At 39.4% G+C, this 25,805-nt stretch overlaps 4 protein-coding genes across 5 annotated transcripts; 1 reads left to right on the plus strand and 3 right to left on the minus strand.

The window, feature by feature from the left end:
- Positions 1–244: 244 nt before the first annotated feature.
- Positions 245–4,227, minus strand: LOC129363347 (complement C1q-like protein 2). Its single transcript, XM_055035403.1, has 6 exons — positions 3,972–4,227; positions 2,910–2,951; positions 2,337–2,411; positions 1,629–1,712; positions 1,060–1,191; positions 245–946 (listed from the first exon to the last, which is right to left on the minus strand). Exons 1-6 carry the CDS (start codon positions 4,030–4,032, stop codon positions 663–665), a joined length of 678 nt encoding a protein of 225 aa, XP_054891378.1. The 5' UTR covers positions 4,033–4,227; the 3' UTR covers positions 245–662.
- A 1,031-nt stretch (positions 4,228–5,258) lies between these two features.
- On the minus strand, positions 5,259–8,164 carry LOC129363348 (complement C1q-like protein 2). Its single transcript, XM_055035404.1, has 6 exons — positions 7,853–8,164; positions 7,713–7,754; positions 7,572–7,613; positions 7,109–7,192; positions 6,300–6,431; positions 5,259–6,206 (listed from the first exon to the last, which is right to left on the minus strand). The coding sequence occupies exons 1-6, from the start codon at positions 8,097–8,099 to the stop codon at positions 5,923–5,925; spliced, it is 831 nt and encodes a 276-aa protein (XP_054891379.1). The 5' UTR covers positions 8,100–8,164; the 3' UTR covers positions 5,259–5,922.
- A 3,084-nt stretch (positions 8,165–11,248) lies between these two features.
- Positions 11,249–23,386, plus strand: zgc:158403 (tetratricopeptide repeat protein 39A). Of its 2 annotated transcripts, XM_055036053.1 has the most exons (18): positions 11,249–11,430; positions 12,789–12,893; positions 13,315–13,446; positions 14,445–14,503; positions 14,716–14,783; positions 14,935–14,999; positions 15,759–15,858; positions 17,355–17,420; positions 17,502–17,610; positions 17,700–17,767; positions 19,022–19,081; positions 19,253–19,414; positions 19,508–19,599; positions 20,451–20,571; positions 20,646–20,757; positions 21,330–21,444; positions 22,566–22,682; positions 22,832–23,386. In XM_055036053.1, the coding sequence occupies exons 1-18, from the start codon at positions 11,396–11,398 to the stop codon at positions 22,935–22,937; spliced, it is 1,692 nt and encodes a 563-aa protein (XP_054892028.1). In that variant the 5' UTR covers positions 11,249–11,395; the 3' UTR covers positions 22,938–23,386. The 2 variants fall into 2 exon arrangements, with proteins under 2 accessions (XP_054892028.1, XP_054892029.1); XM_055036054.1 differs by lacking the exons at positions 11,249–11,430; positions 12,789–12,893; positions 13,315–13,446 and having other exon boundaries at positions 14,492–14,503; positions 14,716–14,794.
- Positions 23,387–23,628: 242 nt separating this feature from the next.
- gadd45gip1 (growth arrest and DNA-damage-inducible, gamma interacting protein 1) lies at positions 23,629–25,591 on the minus strand. The gene is made up of 2 exons (XM_055036055.1): positions 24,989–25,591; positions 23,629–24,294 (listed from the first exon to the last, which is right to left on the minus strand). The coding sequence occupies exons 1-2, from the start codon at positions 25,519–25,521 to the stop codon at positions 24,000–24,002; spliced, it is 828 nt and encodes a 275-aa protein (XP_054892030.1). The 5' UTR covers positions 25,522–25,591; the 3' UTR covers positions 23,629–23,999.
- Positions 25,592–25,805: the final 214 nt, after the last annotated feature.

A 25,805-nucleotide genomic window follows, 5' to 3' on the forward strand; every position in this document is an offset into this window, starting at 1 on the left:
TTTTGTGGAGGAAAATAAACAGTAAAACTCACTGAAGCACAAAAATCTGACTTTACTCAGTTATTTAACCCACAGAGCATTAAACCCAATGATTGTTAAGATTTATGTTTTTAATTGTTTAAACTTAAAAGGTGAAACTCAGACACACTAATTCTCATTCAGGTGATACACACACACACAACCCCCCCCCCCTCTCTATCCCCCCCCTCCCCTCCCCTCCCCCCACACGCACACACACAAAATGTAATCTTTTAAACCATTTAATATGTTTATCACACAGTTAATGTAATAGACTAGAATTGTACACATTTGACAGAAACCTCTTATTACTGTTTCCACTATTCTTTTAATTTGGAAAATAAAGAAACAATGTGATTCAAATAGACAGTTTGCTCATCCAGCTTTCATAAAAGTTGTAAATGACACTTTAATTCAGACGATCTGGTTCAGTTTTGAAGTTGTGATTTATAATTAGATTACAGCAACAATAACATCAAATCTCCAGCACAGATTTGTTACTTATGGCTGCTGTAGAAACCAGCAGGCTGGATGAACTAAACTGTAATAAACTTTATTTTACAAATGAATCGTTTTCATCATTAATCTTTGCTGTAGATGGGGTTTATTGTGCTACAGTCACATGTTGTAATAAAATAATTATTTTAGATGGTGAAAAGTAAATGACCACTGAATGTAGTGTGACGATCTGTATTGTCATAAATCCTTGAATTGGCCAACATTCGCAAAAATACAACATCTTCAATTTCTAACAGCAGTGAGACGCCATTAGAAGCTTTTTGATCACCAGCAGGATGAGTTGTCCATGCCATAAAGATGTGCTCTCCATTTTTGTACAACACAGCAGATGTAGGATTAGAAGAACTTCCATGTCCATGAATGTGGAACTCAAAGTGATAAACTCCTCTCACTGGTGCAGTGAACAGCCCTGAGAAGAATCATTATCAGAATTATAAACATTTTTCTCACTTTACTTTCATAACAAATTTACCACATTTTAGTTATGATTGTAAAGAAAATATAAGTAGTAAATTGCAGCACCTGTATTTGGGTTGTAGGCATTTCCAATATTAGTAACAACATTTCTGAAGATCAGAGTGATGTCGGTGTTGAACGGTCCAGTGTGTCCATAACCCGATGCCAATAAAGAGGCAGAGAAAACCAGTCGTTTGGCTGAGAGACAGACAGACAGACAGACAGACAGACATGGGACATCAAATGCAGTTATAAAGGAAGAAAAGATTTTTACATTGTAATATTTTCCACAGTTCATATTGTTTAAATGTTTCTACTGTCTGATAAATCCAAGTGATTCACATGTACCAACAATGTGCTGTTCTTCTCAGTCACTGATTCATTTCTCTGAACAGAACTGAATTGAACAGAACTACTAGTTGCAAATGTTTTTCTACATGCAAAGGATCATGGACATTTCGCTGCTTTTCCCTACGTTGTCATTTGCTTTTGAAGAACAATTCTGAAACTTGATTTTCAGTCAATGGCAAAGAATAATCATAATGACAAACATTTTCCCAACAGTGTGATTGTTATGAAAATCACTGATCTGGATGTTAATGTTGCCATTAGAGTTGATTTCAGATTTCACAAACCTTCTGCTTCTCTCTTCAGAGCCTCCACTTGGTTTCCAGTCATGTTGGCTTTGACTTTAACAGCAGCCAGTTCTGCTGCCTGAGCTGAAATGAAAAAGTTACCAAAGAATTTATATTAAATTAAACACTATGTTTAATTTAACTCGGAATTATTATTATTAATTTTTTGGTCAGGTCATGATTAATAAAAATTACTCTGAGGTTTTGCTTTGTTTCCTTACTGATGTCTTCTCGTGTCTAAAATTCATTGTCTGGATTTAAACAAAGCATTTGTTGTGAAAAAAATTTTTCTAAAAGAATCACCAAGACGTCATTAGTTGCCTAATGGAGAGAAAATGTTGATTCACTGAACTCTTGAGAGCAAAACATTCTTTCACAAATGTTTATAAAAACAGTCTTCATGCTGAGATGCTTCATTTTATACACATGTCTCCATGGAAGAGATTAGAGATCCTGATTCTGATCAGTTTCAATGGGTGAGAAAATACTTTTGGTCATATGATGCATGTGTGGAGGGTTACCCAACTTTATAAACCCAAACAGACAGAACATGACATTCTTTACCTTTTGGACCAGCCCTTGTCTCATGACAGGAAATGAATTGAACCTTTTCACATATCAGTCATGAGTTAACTTCCACTTCAACAATTAATAGTCACATTTATTCTGAAACCTGATTCTTATTATAGAATAATGATAATAACAAACCTTCTGCTTCTCTCTTCAGAGCCTCCACTTGGTTTTCAGCAGTGACTTTAACAGCAGCCAGTTCTGCTGCCTGAGCTGAAAATAATCAAATCAAAAATTTTCTTTACAGCAATTAATCTGAGGTTTTGCTTAGTGGAATAAAACCTACATTTTTTTTTTTTTTTTGAGAAACAAAACTCTTCTTACTTCTAAAACTGTTATAATTCAGGTAAATGTAATCCTATTATCTATTATCAGCTTCATTTAATACAGTCATTAATGAGTTTTTTTTCAGTGGCTTTACAATAACTGAGTTTTTTCACCTTTGTTCAAATTATAACCACAAATATGTTCCATAGGTTTATGTGGGATTTTATTAGTTGATTCAACAGAAAGTAAAGTATAACAGTAATGTAGTAATGCATGACAGTTACAACCAAAAAAGTAATAAATCCTGAGTTAATATTCTGTTATCTCACAGTGACTTGTTAGTTTGTGTTAGTTTATCAAGAACAATCTAAAAGAAAATAGAAACATTTGTAAATACTTCTGCAAATCTCTGCATCCAACTTTTCTTGCAACATAATGAGATACCTTGATTCTGATCCTGCAGTTCTTTGATCTGAGTTTCTTGTGCTGAAGGAAAAAAACCCACAAAAATAATGTTTTAGTAGAAGATTCAAAATGATCCATGTAGCATGTCTGGTATATTTTCCTGTCATTTGTAACATCAATGGGGAACATTTCTCAACAATTTGCCTTTGAGAAATATTTACAGCAAAGCATTGTAAATTCAACCATTTCTGCTGGTTATAAAAAAGCTTTTTCAGAGCTTGTCGATGGAGCTGCAATGTCTGGCGCTTGCATGGTTTAATCCACTGGGTGGTGAAAATGTAACGCTCAGAAAACATCGTCATGTTTGAGGCCTTTGCTGAAAGTATTGAACCGCTTTGGCGAAAACCTTCAGTTTGCCTCATTTGTCTGGTTTAAGACCAAAGTGAAACCAAATAGACAACTTTGTATTATTTTGGCAACAAATTCATCTGTTTTTGGACGCTTTGTGCTCTAAATTGGAAATTCATTGTTTACATGGTTCTGGCTACGAAGAACTTCTTTGATCTGACAAACATTGACTGTGAAAACATTATATTTCACCCAACGTTACTGAAAAACTGTTTGTCCTCACATTTCACAAATAAGATCCCATATAAAGGGTTAAAATGCTGAAAATTTTTGTTGGTTTGAATTTATTTAACTTATAATTATTATTATTAGTTTTTTGGTCAGGTCATGATGAATAAAAAGTAAATGATTAATGTCACTTCATTGGGTTCAATTTATAATATAAAAATTCTGATTTTTACTCATCCACCATAATTTGAATTATCTTCTAATATTTGCAGTTTAAGTTCTAAGAATATCTTCTACATCCAAGTAAAATTGTGACAGCATGATATCTTTAAATGAATCCAAAATCAATTTGAATCGTGAATTGAATCGATTTGGAAATCCAAATCAATATTAATGTAGCTAAGGGATTGCAGCTCCGTCGTCTTCACTGATAACCATAATAAATAATTAAAACTCTGAACTGTATGGATCATTTGATTGATCAGGATCAGTTGATCCAAACTCTGTAACTCTCTGTGAACAAACCTTCATTGTCTCTCTGCAGGTGCTGCACCTCCACCTTCAGTGCAGCCACCCAGGCGCTCATCTCTCTCAGAACAGCGTTGATGTCCTGTGTGCAGGTCTGCTGCTCAGTCAGACTCTCTGCTTCTCCACTTGGCCCTCAGTTTGCCTTACATGTGACAGGATGTCATTGTCAGACTGAGCCTGCAGCTCAGCTGTAGAGACGGAGCAGACGAGCAGCAGCAACAGAAAAAACATTTTCATTTCCATCCTCAGTGTGTCTGGAGGTCCACTCTGATGTTTGACACTTAAATAGGAATAGAGTTTATTATTCCTGATTAATTATTACCATATTGTTATCAGAATCAATATGATAAGACTTGGTACATTAAACTTGACCTGGAAAAACTCTAATCTAGGATCATAAAGGATATTATAACCTGTTTGTAGGAACGTGATTCTGAATGTTTATTTCAAAAGTTCATATAGTGAAAAAAAACTTGTTAAAGTTCAAAGGTTTTAATTTATTGGTTCAACTTGCATGAAAATAAATATTAGATCTAATAATTCAAAGGAAGCTGAAGAAAAACAAAAGAAAACAAAGTATAAATAATTATAGGTCTTATTAAAGTCACATATTAAGCATGTAGATGAAATGCTATTAATGTTACAAGTGTCAGTGATTTATAATAAATGGATTAAAAGAGGTTTTGCTAAAATATCAAAGATTTTTCTGTATCTATGGTTACAATAAGGTCATTAATCATGAGTTGTTTACTTGATTCAGATGAAACTTTATAGTTTTTCTGTTGAGGTATAAATATTTTCAGAATAAACCTGCGATTGAAATTCAGTCCAAAACCCACAAAGTCATTTGAAAAAAACTTGAAACTCTAAAGATTAGAACTAAAAAAAACAAAAAAGCTCATCAATTTTCAAATCATATTTTCATTCTAGAAAATTTCTTGTGGGTTGAACTGAAGGTGTTGTAAATTTAATTGTTTTCAGTTTATGGGATGGAAACAGGAAACTAAACCTGAATGATGATAATCTGTCACTGATAGCGCCACCTACTGGTATGTTTGTTTTTTGATTTAATTAGTTTGTAATCAGTCCACTGGACTGAACCCCAGGGGTCTTACATAGAAATGTTGTTTATGTCCAGAAAATGAGCGACGCAATATTTTACACACAATTCAATGTATAAAAATGAACAAAGAGTGAAAGTTACTCAAATCTTCTACATGTAATGAAAATGTCCAGCAGAAACACCTTTTTTTTTTGTGGAGAAAAATAAACAGTAAAACTCACTGAAGCACAAAAATCAAACTTTACTCAGTTATTTAAACCACAGAGCATTAAACCCAATGATTGTTAAGATTTATGTTTTTAACTGTTTAAACTTAAAAGGTGAAACTCAGAAACACTAATTCTCATTCAGGTAACACACACACGCACACGCACACACACACACACACACACACACACCACACCCACACACACACACAGGCACACACACACACACACACACACACGCACACACACACACACACACACACACACACACACACGTTTATTACACAGTTAATGTAATAGACTAGAATTGTACACATTTGACAGAAACCTCTTATTACTGTTTCCACTATTCTTTTAATTTGGAAAATAAAGAAACAATGTGATTCAAATAGACAGTTTGCTCATCCAGCTTTCATAAAAGTTGTAAATGACACTTTAATTCAGACGATCTGGTTCAGTTTTGAAGTTGTGATTTATAATTAGATTACAGCAACAATAACATCAAATCTCCAGCACAGATTTGTTACTTATGGCTGCTGTAGAAACCAGCAGGCTGGATGAACTAAACTGTAATAAACTTTATTTTACAAATGAATCGTTTTCATGATTAATCTTTGCTGTACTTGCGGTTTATTGTGCTACAGTCAGATATTGTAATAAAAAAATATATTTTAAATGCCTACATGGTGAAAAGTAAATGACCACTGAATGTAGTGTGACGATCTGTATTGTCATAAATCCTTGAATTGGCCCACATTCGCAAAAATACAACATCTCCAATTTCTAACAGCAGTGAGACGCCATTAGAAGCTTTTTGACCACCAGCAGGATGACTTGTGTATGATGCACAGATGTGCTCTTCATTCTTGACCAACACAGCAGATGTAGGATTAGAAGAACTTCCATGTCCATATATGTGGAATTCAAAGTGATAAACTCCTCTCACTGGTGCAGTGAACAGCCCTGAGAAGAATCATTATCAGAATTATAAACACTTTTCTCACTTTTATCACAAATTTATCACATTTTAGTTATGATTGCAGTAAATTGCAGCACCTGTATTTGGGTTGTAGGCATTTCCAATATTAGTAACAACATTTCTGAGGATCAGATTTATGTGGGTGTTGAACGGTCCAGTGTGGCTGGCACCGGATGTCACCAAAGAGGCAGAGAAAACCAGTCGTTTGGCTGAGAGACAGAAAGACAGACAGACAGACAGACAGACATGGGACATCAAATGCAGTTATAAAAGAAGAAAAGATTTTTACATTGTAATATTTTCCACAGTTCATATTGTTTAAATGTTTCTACTGACTGATAAATCCAAGTGATTCACATGTATCAACAATGTGCTGTTCTTCTCAGTCACTGATTCATTTCTCTGAACAGAACTGAATTGAACAGAACTACTAGTTCAATTTTACAGTTTATGGATTATGGACATTTCTCTGCTTTTCCCTACATTGTCTTTTGCTTTTGTCTTGTCGTTCAAAATGTGTTTTACCATTTTTTGTTGAATTATCTCCACAACAACATTTACGCATCAATTCATCTTATATATTAACAGGCAAAATACTTGAACATGTTGTCATCATATGTCAACACATTTTTTATACATGACTGTTTTTCTGAATTTGTAAATTGCTCCCAGGTGAATCCTGAGTTTCTCCGACATAGTTAAATATGTGAAGCATCACAGCAACCAATGATCAACCAGTTTCATAAAATAGATTGAAAATGCATTTCAGGAGATCGTCTTATGTTCCCATGAGAAAACTGGATATGAGTTAAAGGTAAGAGTTTCATGTTAACTTATTTAATCTCAAGTGTGTTGCAATCACAAGTTTCCTTCAGATTTCACAAACCTTCTGCTTCTCTCTTCAGAGCCTCCACTTGGTTTCCAGTCATGTTGGCTTTGACTTTAACAGCAGCCAGTTCTGCTGCCTGAGCTGAAATAAGACGATTATTAAACAGATTAAATCAATTCAAAGTTTTTCTTTACAGTAATTAACCTGAGTTTTTGCTTCCTAGAATAAAAACCTGAATTTGTTTTGGAACAGAAATGTTTTCTTGCTTCTAAAACTGTTTATAATCACAGATATTTTCCATTATTGTTTTGGATATTAAAAAAAACACATTAAATATTAAAATCCCAAATAAATGTTCCTTTAATTCACATTGAATGTTAGTCTGAGTTAGTTTATCAAGTAAAACTTAAAAAAATTTACATTCGTGATTTTACTGTAATAAAATAAGTAAAGATCATGGAGGGTAAAAACTTCTGCAAAGCTCTGTAGAAAATATTTGTATTGAACTTAAACTACATACCTTGATTCTGATCCTGCAGCTTTTTTACCTCAGTTTCTTGTACTAAAGAAAAGTAAACACAAAAATAATGTTTTAGTTTATGATCTGTCATATATTCAAAATAATTATTATTTAGAACTTTTGGTCTAATACAATCAGTACCTTGGTACCGTTGGTTCAGGGATTGCAGCTCCGTCGTCTTCACTGATAACCATAATAAATAATTAAAACTCTGAACCGTATGGATCATTTGATTGATCAGGATCAGTTGATTCAAACTCTGTAACTCTCTGTGAACAAACCTTCATTGTCTCTCTGCAGGTGCTGCACCTCCACCTTCAGTGCAGCCACCCAGGCGCTCATCTCTCTCAGAACAGCGTTGATGTCCTGTGTGCAGGTCTGCTGCTCAGTCACACTCTCTGCTTCTCCCACTTGGCCCTCAGTTTGCCTGACATGTGACAGGATGTCATTGTCAGACTGAGCCTGCAGCTCAGCTGTAGAGACGGAGCAGACGAGCAGCAGCAACGGAAAAAACATTTTCATCTCCATCCTCAGTGTGTCTGGAGGTCCACTCTGATGTTTGACACTTAAATAAGAGCCCAGACCTTTTATTGCTAAACATTGTCAGACTCTTATCAGAAATTATATAAAACTTGGTACTTTAGACTCGACCTACAAAAAAAATGCAATCTAGGATCAAAAAGATATTATAACCTGTTTATAGAAACGTGTTTCTGAATGTTTATTTCAAAAGTTCATATGGTGAAAAAAAAACTTATGTTCAAATGTTTTAATTTATTGCTTCAATTTGCAGAAAAAACAAATATTAGATGTAATATTTCATAGGAAGCTGAAGAAAAACCAAAGAAAGATGATGTATAAATAGTTATAGGTCTTATCAAACTCACATATTTAGCATGTAGATGAAATGCTTTTAATATAGTAATGGCTTCGATGAAATTTTACTAAAAGCAACCGCTTTGACTCCTTCCAGTTTGGTTCACCACAGCACAGAGACTGGCCTAGTCAAAGTGTTCAATGGTTCTGTTGGACCTCAGTGTTGATCATGACATTTTTATTGCTAAGCATTGTCACACTCTTATCAGAAACAATATGATAAGACTTGGTACTTTAGACTTCACCTATAAAAAATTCCAATTCAGAGTAATAAAGGATATTATATAACCGGTTTGCAGGAATGCAATTCTATGAATTATGTCAAATCTTTACATAAAAGGGACATACCAAAGTTCAAAGCTGCCACTCATACCCACTGACGCCCACTGAACTTAGTACATTTAAATTCCTGTTTCAACTTGCATATAAATAAATATTAAATCTAATAATGCATTTTATTAATCACCCCATTGGAAACAACTAATAAACATTTGCTTTAAATGTGGTTTCCCTCAAAATAACACAGAGTCAATGATGTTTAAGTCTAAAATATTAATGAAATGCAGAGCTGTGCAGAGACCTTTGGAGGGGCGGGGGCTCAAAGTTAAAAAAGGGCACGACTGAAGAAGTTCTTAAAACACTGTACAACAACATAGCAACAACTCATATTAATCAATTGCCCTACATCTAATTGGATCAAAGCAAATGTAGTCTATATTTTTGGAGGCACTGTCACCATCGCCAGCATTCATCTTAAGATTTTCTGGGCACGATTGAATTATATGACCTTCTGCACCACAACCAAAACATTGCAAAAATCATATTATTAAAAATATCTATTTTGAAATTAAAGGACAGGTGAAGCTCATTAGCTGTGTCTTTAAGGATCATAAATACCTTCCTTCTCTGCAACACAACATGTTTAGGAAGCACAGATTTACAGCCTAAACCATCTTTCTGGGTGAAACTAGCACCCATATGTCCATATGTGATAATGTGGCCTCGTTTTTTCTTTTTTGAGTTAATTTGTTGAGTTTATGCTCTTTACATTGCTGTTTTGGATTCGCTTGTTATATTTTGAAGTAATTTACTTTTCCTGTTATATTTAGTTTGGGTTCGTTTTTGGTTTGTTGTCGTATGTTTTCCTGATTGTGTTTCGCTTTTAATGTGACGATGCCACTCATACCCGGACACGCCCCCTGTAGCGTGCAGACTGGGAAGCTGGTAATAAAGAGGAAGCTGAGCGGTTGAAGCCCGGGACTAACCCTAACCCCAGACAGATCACAGGTAGCAGCGGCAGGGAAGCGGGACTGGTTATCCAACTCCTTCCAGGTGAATATGGCTCACTTTGCACACTAACTACAAAATTAGTTGTTCCAAAATAACACACTTTAAGTATACTGATGATTAGCGTGCCTTCAAGTATGCAAACCTACTTTCACTAGAGTCTAGAGTCCAACTTTCTTCAACACGTCCCTCTATTTATATTTACATATATATATATATATATATTTTTTTTTTTTTTGAGGGGAACGACAGAGAGACAGAGAGAGTGAGAAAGAGAGATTTGACATTTTAATAATTCATTTATTTTCAGTTAATAATCAACATAGTATCACAAATTATGTAACAGGAAATTCACCACAAAATGAATTACATTAGCACCCTTCCAAGAATGACTTCTCCTCCTGCCACACTACAAATTACTTCCCCCATAACTCCAGAAGTGACAGAAATCTGAGAAATCCTCATTTGTCTTTTAGATAAAGACAAACAGATGAAGTTGTTCCAAAAAGCATGTTTCAGTACATTTGGTACGCCTTAAATCATGATTTAATACGTCCCCTCTATTTTTGCCAAAAGGCCCCAAAATTCCCACAAAGTTCAACAGATCCCCACCTTTCTATCTGATCTTACTGCAACATTTTCTCAAAGTTGGTCAAAAACATTATGTTTAAGTGACTGCAGCCTCGGCCTTACTTGAAGTGAAGTCATAGTCACTGATATGACAGGTGATACAAAGTCCCATTTAACATCATACATTAGCACAAATATCATAAAAAATCCTTACAATTATTTCTAAATTAGCATCAAAACTGGGAGTTTGATTACCAAAAGAAAAATCACAAAAAAGTCACAAATCCATATTTATTAATATTCTTACAATTTAATGGGTTTAATCAATGCATTTTGGCACAACAGACCCGTTAAGAACATTCAAATTTTTGATAAATGGCCCTCAATAAAAAAGAGTTTGACGGCCTTCAGAAACGTGAATCATTTAATTCCACCTGGTTTAGAAAGCGAACATGAAAAAGCATCGACTGAGTCAGGATCAGAGCCTCGCCGGGCTCCGTCTCTCATCGCAACGATGTGACAACATCGCCCTCAAGTGGTTGCAGTTTGAAATTACATGTGAACCGGTGAACGCCTCCTTGTTTACTCGGGCGTCAGAAGCCGCGTCAGCTTAATACGTGACATGAACTATCATAACTTCACTTCAACCAGTGAAATGATTCCAACAGGAATGAAAGCAAAATTAGTTTAATACAAGAAACATAAAAGCATTTATTTTTGCACAGTTGATTCTAATATTAAAGAATGAATTCCATTTTTTTGTTAAAAATTTCTCATTAGTTTGGATTAAACTAGTGTGTGTGTGTGTGTGTGTGTGTGTGTGTGTGTGTGTGTGTGTGTGTGTGTGTGTGTGTGTGTGTGTGTGGAGCCAGGTGGAGGAGGAGTCGGCGCGCCTCTAACGCGCACGCTCCACCAGTTGAGGTCCGCACAGATGAGCGCGTGCCTTCACCGCTGCACGCGCTGCCAGAGTTTGGTCGAGAGGAAACCTGTTCCCATGTCACCCTCGGGGCTCCGCGTCTGGTCGGATCGGCGCAGCTCTTCCTGAACGCGGACCGGATCTGCTGCAGGTGTTCGCGGCGCGCAGAGGGAACATGTCCAATGGGAAAGACCCAAACGCTGCGCAAAAGTAAGTTCAGACTTCACTGGAGAAGGAAAGAAAAACTTTTTTTGGGGGGTAGTTTTTGACGTTTCCTGCTCTCTAGTTCTCCGACAGCTTGTCTTGTGTCCAAGCTTTGGGAGAGACCCTCATTTTTGACGACATGCAGGGACAATATTTACTAGCATCTGTGCCAGGGAACTACGGGAACGCGTCACAACGATTCATTAAAGTGCTAGAAACGAGACAGAAAGCGGAGCTGCTGTTCCAGGAAGCAAGAACTGGTTGTGCGTCTTTAGTTAGTGGAGCAGAAACTGTTTACGAAAAGGAACAAGACAGGAAAGAGAACCAAGTTGGAGAGAATAGATGATGGATGTGTTTTAAAACGTGATTCCTTTATTTGCACGCGACCCTGCAGTTTTGTTGTCATGCGGTACTTCAATGCACGCGAGTCTTCGATTCAGTTTTATTCGATATGATCGATCAAAAGGTGCAGCTAAAGGCTCCTGAGGCTAAAGTGGCTCAAAGGTCTGAAATTTGACTCTGAATGTGGATGTAAAAGCTGAAGGTGACAAGATTTTTCAAAAGCTATTTTTAAATCGTCTCCAAAGATTTCAGAAATTGAACGATGACACAGAGGGAATATTTTTTACAATTTAAAATTGTCATAATTATTTCATTTTTGGTACGTAGATATCAACGCTTTTGATGTGAAATTGAATAAAATGGTTCAATCCTGGTTTAATCCTCATTGTTCAGGTCATGTTACTTCTTTGGTTTGTGCCCCCATGTTCAAAAATACAAAACAACAAACAAATCTGAATTAAAATTGCAATTAAAGCCCAAAACATTTTGTAACACAGTTCTGAACCTTTTGAATCTTTCCTGACAAAGTGTCCTGGCCACCGTTTCCCTGATGACCAAAGCTAAGACGTTCATACAAGGAAATTAGGAGGAAATGACCGCGCCTTCAGTCAGAGGCTCCTTCGGATCCTCCGTAACACTGACTGCTGCAGGAGCTCCTCCCTGCCCACATCTATCAACATTGGCAACATCAACTGTTGATGATCAAATATGATCAAATATGAACTTCAAAATCAACAATATTTTTTTAATTGAAGTGACTATCATACCTCTGAAAGGCTAAGCTAACAGTATAAAGTTTTTCAACGGTATTGACAATTGTTGTAAAAATAATAATAATTATTATTATTTCTCTCGATTTAATTGATTATGCGATGGATTTATTTATTGCATATTGTGACAGTTCTAAATAACCATGCTGACCTGCATCATGAGTGCATACGCTGCTCCACCCCTCCTCTCCTCCCCCGTCTCACTTCAGTCATATCTCTCTTGTTCATCTTTGCACCTCGTTTGTGCTGCAGCTCCTCCGAGATGACCCTGAAAGCATGTCTGGATGAGTGCATGGAGGCCCTGGATCTCTTCCTCAACAACCACTTCAACGAGAGCCTGGAGAGGCTGCGGCCGAGGTAACGCTGATCAGTCAGGTCCCCGCCGGCCGGCTCTCATCGTTTAAAAAAAAAAAAAGAAGCCACGTCTGTGGTGGTGGTGGTGTTGACAGCATGATGTCAGCAAGTATTCAGCTTCTCTTGCCGTCTTTCTTTTACTTTCTTTGTGGCGTGAGCCTGTCACACTCAGGGGCCCGGCCGACAGGCCTCAGGTCTCCAGGATATGGAGTGTTTGCTGAAGCTGACGCCCAAGGCCCGCCTGACTCAACAAGGCCGCGGAGCGTCAGCCGTGCAATGCAAACACGTTGCACAAGACGGAGCGGGTGGAGAGGATCAACCACCTGGCCTCTTATCAGGCCTCGGCAGGAAAATGCGCCTGGCCGAGCCGCGTCCGAGCCGAGCCGCTGATCCTCTCGGTCCTCTGCTGCTCCCGTTTCTTTAGAGTCCAGGAGAGCATGTACCACGCTCTGATCTACGCCACGGTGCTGGAGATGCAGGCCATGATGACCTTTCAGCACGACGACATAACCAACGCCGGGAACACCATGAAGAGCGCCCAGGAGGTCTGTCAGAGGTCAGCCTGGGTCACTCGTCACACATTCGCGCCGCTACGGTGCTTCTTTCATGTTTCTGCTTTTGGTCAAAGCTGCAATGTAATGCAGAGGTGCAATTACATTTATTGCTTTGCTTTGACCGTGCATGCAAACTTGTATTTGCATTCGTGCTTATCCCTGTTGAGATAAGCGTAAATTGTTGGATAATCGTTCTGTCAGAAAAAGTAAGAAGTTACTAGCAAAAAATAAAATAAAATAAAATACAGAGGAGCAGAGGTAAATGTTGTATCTATTCATAGAACTGTATTTAAACTGAAACATTATCAGTAGTTTGTCCAGTGAGGAGAGAGAAATGCCTCACAGCTCTGAACCTGAACCTGCATTCAGGCTCTTTGTCATTTTTGCTCCTCTTCAGACCAGCATTTTTACCTTGACACACAATGTCGCCTGCATATTTGTTTCAGTCCAGTGAGACAGATAATCTGGAAAAAACTGAGCTCCTATGTCGTCTGCCAGTCAGAGCCAGGAGGAGCGGCTTATCGCTGTCAATCACCCTCCGCGTAGCGCTGTTCATCCCTCCTCCTTCCTCTCTGCTACGCTGCAGCCAGCATAGCATGTTGTGACTGCTCACGCTAATTAGCATAGCCCAGAACACTGCTTCTCTATGCTGTCAGGCACATTGAGCAGCATGTACACGATGTGGATTGACAGCGCTAAGTCCCTCCTCCCTGCTCTGATTGGTTGTTTTTGACCAGGTGCGGTGCTGCTTTTCTTCAGATGGCAATAGCAGCTGAGGGAGAAGGTGGAAAAGATTGAACTTTTCACAGATTATCTCATGTTGTCACAATTTTAACAAATATTAAAAAAAAATAAAATTATACAACCTGACCCTGATTTTAAAGATTGATGGAGAATATATAAGCTCATATTTGCTTTGAATCCTTCATGATGTAGCATTTCTGTACGCTGAATATTCGCTCTTTTTTTGTGTGTGTGTGTCTTTTTAATGACTTCACAGGTTTCGACGGAAATCCCAGGGTTTGTCAAACAAGTCGGTCGGCGAGTCTCTTTCTGAAGGTGAGAGATGCAGGAACTCCCAGCTGTTTCACATTACGGAGGAAGATTTGTTCACCGCGTCACGTTCACTGACACGTTTTTAGCGCGGTTTGAATATTTCAAGTCGTCAGAGGAGAAAACGACTCGTCCGGTTTTTGGGAGCGCAGCTTAACGGAGGGAGAGCAGTTGTCTCACACGATGCCGGGTGTGTGTGCTGGTGTGTGTTTTTGCAGTGCAGCTCCATGCAGAGGTGTGTTATGCAGAGTGCCAACTCCAAAGAGCTGCTCTCACGTTCCTCCAGGTAAACTAAAGGTGCCTCAATTATCAAAACAGACAATAAATACAAACATGGCAGCTGAAGTTAAAGCCAGAAACCAGATTTAATACGTTTAGTTTAATGTAAACGTGTGCGCTTATATTTTATAAAATGTCTCCTCTTTGTGTCCCTTCAGGATGAGAGCATGGTGAGTTTTATCAAAGGAGGGATGAAAGTAAGAAACAGCTACATGATTTACAAGTAAGTGCTTATTTAAAACGGAAAATGTTTTTACCCTATATGCTTTCTAAAGTTAATTTCTGTTGTTGTTGACAAACAAGCATATGCTTGTTGAAGACAGACATACTAAACATGTATTTCATCAGCATGGCTGCTGCATTGCATTGTGTGATCACACTGTGGAGCTGTTTTCAGATTTGATCGTTTTACAAGTAAAAGCAGCAACAGATCGACACAAAGAGTGTCATTATAAACTGTACATAAATCTATATGTTGTCTTTTTACGGATCAAACTCTAAACATGATTACGTTGCTCTAAATCTGACCGAGTCTGTTTCAGGATTTAGATTCACAATAACACAATATTTAGCAAATAAATTTCATTTTGCTTCCATTTTACAATTCCTCATTCATTTGTGTTGTTTCATCACATAAAGACTGAAAGAATAAAAGTTGAATACTTTTGTCACCATATTGCGTTGATATGTGTCGGTTTATGTTACGTACGAAGGTCAGAGGTCAGCTTTCAGCCACTGTGAGCTCCTCTTCCTCTGCATTGTAGACTGAAGGTTTTAGACAGAGAAGAAGAAATTAGAATTAAACAGCTTGAAAAAAACAAGTGAACTAAAAGCTGCATTTATTATACGTTGTTTTTAATGCATTGCCTTTTTTTAAAGTGCTGATTTAAATACAGAGATACGCTTTGTAACACAGATGTGTAACTGATTCATACAGATGTTTGTTGCTAAGCAGTTCTTTCTCCTCTCTGTCATGACCCAGAGACCTGCACAACTTCATCAAATCTTACAGCTGCGTCAAAGGACCGAGCCACATTCACCTGGAGGGAGGCATTTCTTTCGGAGTGGGAGCGTTTAACCTGGTACGGCGCAAAGGACGCACGGATGAGAAAAAAAAAAAAAAAGAATATTGTTATGGGCTTTTTTCTTTTGGAACCCTCCACCATTTAACAAAATCTGGTCTCAAGTTGTTCTTTAAATGAAGCCACGACTTCAGATAAGAAAACAGAACGCGACATTTTCCCCTTAGACGGACGGCTAAGATCAGCACATGTACCTGCTGGCTGATGCTGGCTCACCACATTCACTGGATTAACTCATCATTAAGGAATGATGAGTCAATGATTAGCTAATCTAATGATTAGTTAGTCTGATCATTAAGTTATGATTAGTTAATGATTATTTAATCTAGTCATTTAGTTCCACTTATTAATTCATGATTTGTTAACCATTAACTAGTCATCATTAGTTAACTATTTAACTAATAAGTAGTCATTGTTATTTAATTATTAACTAATCCAGTTGATGATCATGAACTAATTGTTGACACTTTGGTGTTTTGATTGTTTGTTGACAGCCTTCATTTGCATGTTAAAATGCTGAGGCAGAAAAACTTCCACACTGATCTCAGCGAGAGGCCGTCTTGCTGCCCATCAATCTGTGAAGAGTCACGAATCAGTTTCCTCGTTCGTAATCAGTTTCCTCGTTCATAAGTGTTTTCAGATGAAACAAACAACGACCAGGCTTTCGAAACTCCACCTCCTCTCAAACAAGCCACATTGTTTGACTAGGGCGCGATCTTCTTCAGACAGTCGAGACAAAATCAAGACGTTTGGACATAATTCACAGATGACACATGCAAATCTTTTCGACGTCTTCAGCTGCAACAATAAAGCACGAGCCCAAGACTCCAGGCCTGAAATCTCGTCGCTGGCTTCCTGAATGTTATCATGTTGATGTCCTGGTGAACTTTGATTACAGACAAATGAATTATTTCTGAAACTGGGAAGCCTAATTAGCCATGCTTTCTGTCGTCACTTTGAATTATTAGCAAGCAGGACTAAAAACATTTGCGCAGATGACTAAAATGTAACTTTTACTTAAAATCCTCCTTGACGTCTATCCATTACACTTGGTCAAATATAAATAGATCAAAACATTGCTGCAAAAATTAATGAAGTGCTTTCCTATCAACTGTGCAGGAGATTGTTCCAAATCTAACCCTCCATAAATATTTCTGGTGAAATAAAGCTTCAAGGCATCACTTGTGTGCTCACGTTATTTTATCAGTCACATCAAATTTTTTTATTCTGCCAAATTGCATCAGTGTAAAAACGTGAAATATTAGTAAATTGGAAGTACTCATCGAATGCAAAGAAAGATATAATAATTTGTTAACATGTAGTTTTATCAATATATTCTCTAACTGGCCCTTTAAGAATGTGTTTAAGAACACTCCAGTTTTAAAATATATAATGCTAAAAATAATTAATGGCCTATTTATTTTTACAAGGATTTTACTTATAATGTCAATACATTTATTGTGCTCTAATGCTAATCAGATTTCCTTTACTTTCAGACGCTGTCTCTGTTTCCTCCTCGTATTCTTAAAATGTTGGAGTTTGCGGGTTTTTCCGGCGACAAGGTGTGACGTTTGCCGTTTCTGCCATGGCTCCATTGACTCGGGAGAATCTGACCGATGTTTTCCTGGTGCGTTCTGTGGCAGGAACACGGCCTCTCTCTGCTCTGTGACGGAGCCACAGGAATGAACCTGCGCTCCATGCTGTGCGCCCTGCTGCTGCTCTGCTACCACACCTTCCTCACGTTCGTCCTCGGTAGGTTTTTGCCGCCTGGATTTCTGCGGCGGTTTCATTAAACGTCAGACTTTCCGTTTGGCACCATTTTCCTGTTTTTGTCTGCTCAGGGACGGGAGAGGGAGAAGTTTCTGAGGCTGAGCGACTGCTGAAACCTTTCCGGCTCCGATACCCACGGGTGAGAATCTGTGCTAAAGGATTGGCTTCCTTTTAATTGAGTTAAAAGACAGTGATCCATTCACCTTGAAAAGTTGGAACAAAAAATTTGAAATGTTTTCCCTGTTCTCACTGTGTTCCAATTGGAAGCTGGAAATCCAGTGGCGAATTGCTGTGCTTGGTGACCAGGCTAATGCTGGACTGGCTCCCACCCCAAGGACTTTGAAACTGTGAACGATGCTTACAAGTTGAAAATGAGCTCATTTCATTAACTCCACCACCTCTGATGTCAAAAGCATTCAAATTTCTAATCAGAATCATACCTAATGCGCAGCGGAATGGACTTGTAGCCTGATACTGACGCTAGCATGCAGAACTGTTCTCACCTCAACTCCTCCAAACATAAATTCTGGTCATTATGACCAAACTGCTCATCTCTGTCACAGGCGACCATGTTCATTTTCTCCAGAGGAAACGTGGCTTGTTCATGTGAGGAGATGCAAATTTCTGCAAGAGTAGAAGGCGCTTCTTTCTCAGTCTGCACTTTTTCATTCCACGCTGAGAGTGAGACTCACTTCACTGCTGACTGCAACGCAGGTTTTTCCACCGTCTTCCATTTTGTGAGCGGCTTGTACCTTTATGGATCTATTAATCAGATTTTTCTTTCCACACAAGCATCTTGTGTCAGCTGTCGACAAATTACAGTACTCCGTACTCTGACGGCAAAAGTTGGGATGAAACACCAGAGTCAGATGGTTGTTCGACAAGAACTGAATCCATGTTTTGATCATCTTGTCTTCTGTTGAGTATTCGTTATACACACCACAATACAATACTTTGACTTTTTTGAATTCTCCACCTAAAACGTATCCTCCTAACCAAACTGAAACCGAGCAACATTTAACTAAAAACAACCAGCAAGCGGGTGAAAACTCATTGAAACAAACTGAATCAGACAAACGAAAAGTCACAATGAAATAAACCTGAACCATGACGACAAATCCAAAACCATTCCATCTCTCTCTCTGTCTCTCTCTGACTTGTAAATTCACAAGCTGTGTTTCCCACTCCACCTGCCTGGCAGCCCATCCCACAGAGCAAACTGAACTGTGACGCAGTTAGTGCCGTGGCTGAGTGGAGACGTCTTGATCAAACACGGCCGAGAAAGATTGTCGCATCCTTCAGGACTGATGTGACGCCAACGGTCAAACAAACCGGCAGCTAAAGTCGCATCACGTGTCATTTGTTTTCTTTCCCCCTCTTTCTCTGTTCGCAGGGTGCAATATTCCTCTTTTTTGCCGGCAGAACGGAGGAGATCAAAGGAAACATCGATGAGGTTTGTTTCTAACTTCCTGTTTTCTCAGCTGGTCACACGGCGTGTGAACGCAGCCCTTTTCACACGGTAACTACGGCGACGTCCTGTTCGCCGAGCCTCGACGTTAATGTTTGACGAGTTCGATTGTTTCCCGCTTCCTCGTTGTCCTCCTCTGTGGCGCCGTCTCGCCAGGCGGTGGCGCTGTTCGAGGACGGCTGCAAGGCCCAGCAGGCGTGGAAGCAGTTCCACCACATGTGCTACTGGGAGCTGATGTGGTGCTTCACCTTCAAGCGCGCCTGGAAGATGGCCTACTTCTACGCAGACCTGCTGAGCCAGGAGAGCCGCTGGTCCAAGGTGTCTGACTCTGGCTGAAAACGTTTGTTGAGAAACAAATCATTTTATTTATACATATTATTTTTCATCTATTTTCCTGTGCTGCTCCTCCAGGCCATGTATGTGTACATGAAAGCTGCTTACCTCAGCATGCTGCCGGAGGAAGAGGCGCGGCCTTTTGGAGAGGACGAGGTGGAGCTCTTCAGGTCGGCGTTGCGTTTTTTGTTTTTGTTGTTGTTGTTGTTTTTGTTGTTGTTGTTGGGAAGAGTGATCAGTGAGCGTTCAATCAGAGAGCTCTGACAGAAATGGCATGTACTGAAATGAGTGAGAATTTTCTTTTTTAAATAACTAATAAATAATTCTTTCTACTTGCGTAAAGTTTCTTATAGGTTTGTGGTGCATTTCTATACTAAAGAAAAGGATATAAAACCTTAGATATTGCACAAGGAGATATGAACATACATGGAAAAACCTCACAAAAGCCTGACATTACAACAGAAAGTGCTATGACCACCAAAACAAACTTTCAATATTTAATTATGCCCCATGAACGAAGCAGAACGCAAAACCTTCTGTCAGGGAACACAAACGTTTTTGCAAGGAAATAGAAATGAAAAAAAGAATGCTCCATGTCCCCTATGGGACTCCGTAGTTTTCAGCCCCCCTGAGTCAAAACGACCATCTTTCTCTGTAATCACTGCTGCAGTTTTAAAGTCATAATTATGAGGTTGGTATAATCAAAGTTCTGATTATGAGAACCTGCAGAATTCCTCCTTAGAGAAACTTTTCTTCTCAAAGTGATGATCTTCAACCTTATAATAATGACCTTGAGAATTCAAGTTAGGATTTTTCTTTCTGGCGATTATGAGTTTAAATCTCAAAATTATGACTCTGAATCTCGTCGTCATGACCCTGAAAGTCGAAATGATGACTTCCTGTTGGGCTTTCATTGCTTTTCTTTCATGGCAGGACAGGCCTATAGATGTATTTTCTTCCCCCCAACCTAAAGTAACACTTTGATTCTCGATCTGTTTCAACCTCCCTCCCTCTTCTTCAGACAAGTTCCCACCCTCAAGCAGAAGATAGCAGGAAAGTCTCCCCCGACTGAAAAGTTTGCCATCCGCAAAGCCCGACGCTACAAGTCTTCCGACCCGGTCAGGCTGCCGGTGCCGGTTCTGGTGAGTCAGAAAAGGATCAGAGAAACCCACATGGAGAGTTCTGTTTGGCTCACATCACGCCTGCGCAACCACAGGAGATGATGTACATGTGGAACGGCTTCAGCATGATCAGCAAGCGGCCAGAGCTGACCGAGGGGATGATGCAGACTCTGGTGGAGGCAGAGCGCACCCTGCTGGAATCTCCAGGTACTGCAGCTTGGGGTTTTAGTTTGGGGAGAAACTTGTTGCATTTACTCTATTAAACTTGTTGCATTTACTCTATTACATTGACTTTGGTAACTTTAAAAAAATTATTTATTTATTTACTTTATTTTAAAGTACTTTTAGGAGTAATTTACTACACTGTGTGTTTTTACTTTTACTTAAGTTATTTTATTATGAAGTATCTTCACTCTTACTTGAGTAAAATTTATTCAAGTTTTATAAATTTTTTTTTATTTATCAAAAGAACTGAACTGATTTGGAAATAAATTTATCTGCCTAATTTATTTTTTCCATTTTAAGAATTGTTACCATATTCGTCCTTAAAAAAAAAACAAACTAAATTTCCACTAAGCCTTATATTTTGTTCCACCTGATGATGTAATTTTTAAACATTAAACGACTGACAATTTGATCGGCCACTCAGAACTTGAGCAGACGTTTCGCCAAACACTTTTTCTCATTTTTTATAGGGCTACTTTTTACTTTCACTTGAGCAAAAATGTGTTGAAGACGTGCTGCTCTTACTTGAGTAGCGCTTTTGGTTTATTCTGCAGAGAGCGAGTACCTGATGGACGACCGCTGCCTGATCCACATGCTGAAGGGTTTGTGCTTTAAGAACCAGGGAAACCTGCAGGCGGCTGAGGAGTGCCTCAACAAGGTCTGCTCCAGGTGGGCTCAGTTCGGATCCTCACTGTGCGAACAAGAGCAACTTCCTTTGGAAACTTCACAGATTTGATAAGAGAACTCCTAAGAAACGAAAGCAGCTTTTTCCCTGCTTGAATTTTCTCACACTGTAAATATTTGCCCGGCAAATATTAGCCCGGCGTCAATGTCTGACGTGGACGGCTCGTGCTTTCAAAAGCAGCACTGCCTTGCAAAGGCATTTTGATCTCGTGCAAGTTACTGACTTGAACCTATTTTGTTGGGATTTTATGTTGACCAACTCAAAGAAGCTCTTAATTTTTTTATATTTTTTTTGTCCGAGAAATAAAAATCGGTAAAGTGTGTCTCTATTTTTCTTCACTTCTCCCATTGATCCTCTGGCATAATTCCAACAGAGCTGATCAGCGAACAGAAGAAGTTGTGAACGCTGATGTTGATTTTCTGAAGTGAAACCGTTCGGCTCGCGTCAGCCACGTTTTCGAACATTGGATTAGCATGAACAGTCGTCTGGTTCAGCTGTGCACTTCACTCTTTGCAGTGAAGGATTGTTGTTTACAGTGCAGGCTATTTTTGATGAGCTTCTTTGTAAGCAAAGAACTGGCCGCCGCATGCATCACTGGGTAAGATTTAAAACTCCCAACAGAGTGTATGCCTCCACGAAGCAATCGTTTCTCAAAAGTACGGAGTTTGGATCCTCTGTACGAAACAAACCGTAGAAAAAGAGGCTTTTTTTCTTTTTTCATTCTAAAAAATAGACTAAACTGGCTGGAAAGGGTCCAGTCACATCAAATCTTGAGTCTGGCCCCAGAATCTCAGGCAGGACTTTGACGTCTCCTGTCGTATGTTTCGGGTCATTGTCCTGCTGGAAGTTGACTCTCTGAGTCTTTAGTCTTTTCTCAACCTCTATTATCTTCCTATCAACTCTGACCAACTTCCTGAGCCCATAAAGTACATCATTTGCATTGAATTTTGCAGCGGTAACGTCATAAAATGCGACAAAGTTCGACATATCTGAATGCATGGAAACTTCTGCCATCATAACATAACATGACCACTGATGTCTTTAATCCCTGCAGCCGAGAGTCTCTTGTTTACCACAGATTGTCTGCTGCTCTCTGTGCTTTTAGTGAGAAGAAGATTAAGTTTGATCACTACCTGGTTCCCAACGCTCTGGTGGAGCTCAGTCTGCTTTACATCGATCAAGGCAAAAGAGACGCGGCTATCAAGATACTCCATAAAGCCAAGTAAGTAAAATAACATCATGGTTCCATGATGTTACTGCAAATATTGGACATAAGAATGACCTCATAAAACAAGTCAGGCTTTTCCTTTACCATTAAAAAAAAAAAACACATTAAGCACTGAAAATATTTGGTTAAACTGTGTCCCTCAGGCACAACTACAAGGACTACTCCATGGAGTCCAGGACTCTGTTCAGGATCCACGCTGCTCTGGCCAAACTCAAGGCCGACCCTGAGGAGGAAGACAGCCAGATGTGACGGAACCCAGCAGACCGCTCGTCACGGGCCGTTTTGACCCGCAGCGCGCTTGCAACAAACTTTGACATGTCGATACAAGAAGGCGTTTCGTGCCGTCACCGTGACTTAAAGAGGAGCGCAGCAGAGCTGGGGTTTTCACTACCTTCCACAGGCGAACACACACCTGAGTGTACATATATGCAAGTTATTTTATTCAACGGAGGAGGTTACGCGGTTCAGAATGACAATGAATCTTCACCAATCGAGCTTATTGTAGAGAAACCAAACGCTTTGTAAGATTTATTCAAACAAATGTGCTGCGTCCATCTTGAAGAGAAGGGAGGAATCGGTGGGGAACATCCGCTTCTGTAAACTCTAGTAGGCACCACTGAAGTGACCATGTTATTTTTAATAGTGTGATGCATTGTGGGGAAACTGTTGATACGCCTTAATAAAATCCAGTGCAAACATGTGGAAAAAGGTTTTCTCTGGTCAGATGAGAAAAAAAAATCATACGATTTCATCATTCGTAGAGGTTTCCTACAGAGCTGCTCTACTTGATGGTTCTATCAAATATTGACTCAAGAGGATGAATACAAATCCACGCCACATTTTTTAGATGTTTTTAAAGGCAAAAAAAATCCTCCAGCTTCACAATAATGCAAAAATTTGAAGTTTGTCAGAAAATGTGATGAGGCTATAAGAGTTTGAATACTGTCCCAAAACCAGAAAGTTTTATTAGAATATTTGACATACTTCTGTTCATTTTTTTTTTAAGTTGTAACAAAGTGGTGTTTTGGAAGAATTATATTTTGTTCTACAGTCTGTACACATGAGAAGATGGTGAAAATACATAGAAACAGAAAGAAAAAGTTATTTTCCATCATCGAAGATGATATTGGGTGACAGAGGAAGGACTGCACTGGCTTAAAAGTCCACTTTCCAGCGCATTAAATACAAACATAGCAACATGTCGGCAGTTTATTATATACATTTGTAAAAACACAATTCCTGCTACGACTGATTAAGCAAGAATTTAGTTTTGTTGTTTCTACTGACAGGATTTTGCTGAAAACTCCAGTTCTAGGACTGGGCAGCAGGGGGCGCAGCAGGGGGAACTGCAGCCTGCTCCGCCTTCTCTCTGCGCCTCAGCAATTTCCGTTTCTTCTTCTCTTCCTTCTCTATCTCGGCGACCATCTCCAGGAACTTTGGGCTGCGAGGGTCCATGTTGTAACCGAAGCGCTCCCGCGCCTCGGCCAGGAGCTTGGCTTTCCGCTCCTTCTCCTCCTTCAGCTTCTGCTTGGCCTCGCGCTTTTCCCTGCGCCAGTCCTCCACCATTTTGGGCATCTTGGCCATGTTCGCCGCTATGAGCTTCTCCCTGTGTTGAAAACATGACAGAAATCAGCCGGCGCCGCCCAATAAACACAGCTGGAGCCAACATCAGAACTAGAGCGGACTTTTTATTTCTCTTCCCTTCAAATCTTTCGTCACGCAACACCGACAAACGTATATTTAAATTATATTTGACTTTTCATTGTTGTCACATCACAACCGCAAACATCAATGGAAGTTCTGCTTTCATCATTACATATCTGAAAACTGTGGCGCGCATTGGTCAACACCATGATGCTGCCACCACCGTGCTTCCCCAATGGGTAGGTTTGGAGAAGAGCTTTCCAGCTTCCATTTCCAGTTTCGAATTATAAAAAAAATGCACCGAGATACACCACAGATTAATGTGTCAAATATATCAAAAGAAATTGATCTGTTTGCATCGGTTTTTCCTACTCCGCAGGGTCCGATTACTAATCCAGAACAAGGATTACTGGCATTTTATTTCATTTAGTTGTTGTTTTTACTTATTAACTAATATTTCAAACTTCACACACAGTATCCTGAAACAAAACTAAAAGTTCGGGTTTTATGAATGGTTGTACCATCATAAAACCCGAACCACGAAGGATGAAAAGATTCATGAAGTATGAATCTGTAACCTGCAAAAGCTGCACAAAGTGAAGAATAAACATGAAGGAGAGAAACTGACCAATCAGAGCAGGCGTAGTGTGACTTACTTCGCGAGCCGCATCTGGGTTTCCTCCTTCTCTCTGGTCTTTATGTTCTTCAGCATAACTTCCAAAGGCGGATGCCACTCTGCCTCCTCCGCTATGAGCCTCTCCAGCTCCTCGGGAGACGGCCACAGAGACGCGGGCGCGACGCCCGAGGCTGAGCCGTGGCGGCCGAACAGCTTCCTGTCATACCGAGACGTCTTCTGCCACTCCGGGGTTTTGTTGCTCTCCTTGTCGGGGATGTAGGGGTCCCGGAGGTTCAGCTTCAGCGGTTTGGGGTTGTAGCTCGCAGCCTGCAACACAAACCCGCTGCGACAGCTCGCAAGAAGGACGGCTTTGGACAGGGACGCTCTCTTTAAAGCCCCACATAACGCCGCCGTCCTCTGCCCCAGCATGGACGCCGCCATCTTTTCTTCTGGTCTCTTCTTCTGGTTCCAAAACGCTATTACGTTTAATTTGTTTGGTTTTTTTCCAGCGTTTTGCCGCCGCCTAGTGGACTGGAGCAAGATGGCGCCAACTGCTGGGAATAATCCATCCATCCATTTTCTATCACCCTGGTCTTGTCTCTCGCGAGGTCAGGAGGTGCTGGTGCCTCTCCAGCTAACGGTCCGGAGAGAGGAGGGGTCACCTGGACAGGTCACCAACACAGAGACAGACAGGACACACAACCACGCAACTTGGAATAATATTACAAGAAAAGAAAAAAAACTAAACGAATGAAGTATTCAAAATACTAGTTTCTGGGTTGCTTTACATAAATAATAATAAAATAATAATAATATATGATAATATTGATAAAGAATATATATAAGAGATAGATAGA

This window comes from Poeciliopsis prolifica, unplaced genomic scaffold (genome assembly GCF_027474105.1).
Source record: "Poeciliopsis prolifica strain line A6 unplaced genomic scaffold, Auburn_PproV2 SCAFFOLD010, whole genome shotgun sequence".
NCBI classification, from domain to species: Eukaryota; Metazoa; Chordata; class Actinopteri; order Cyprinodontiformes; family Poeciliidae; genus Poeciliopsis; species Poeciliopsis prolifica.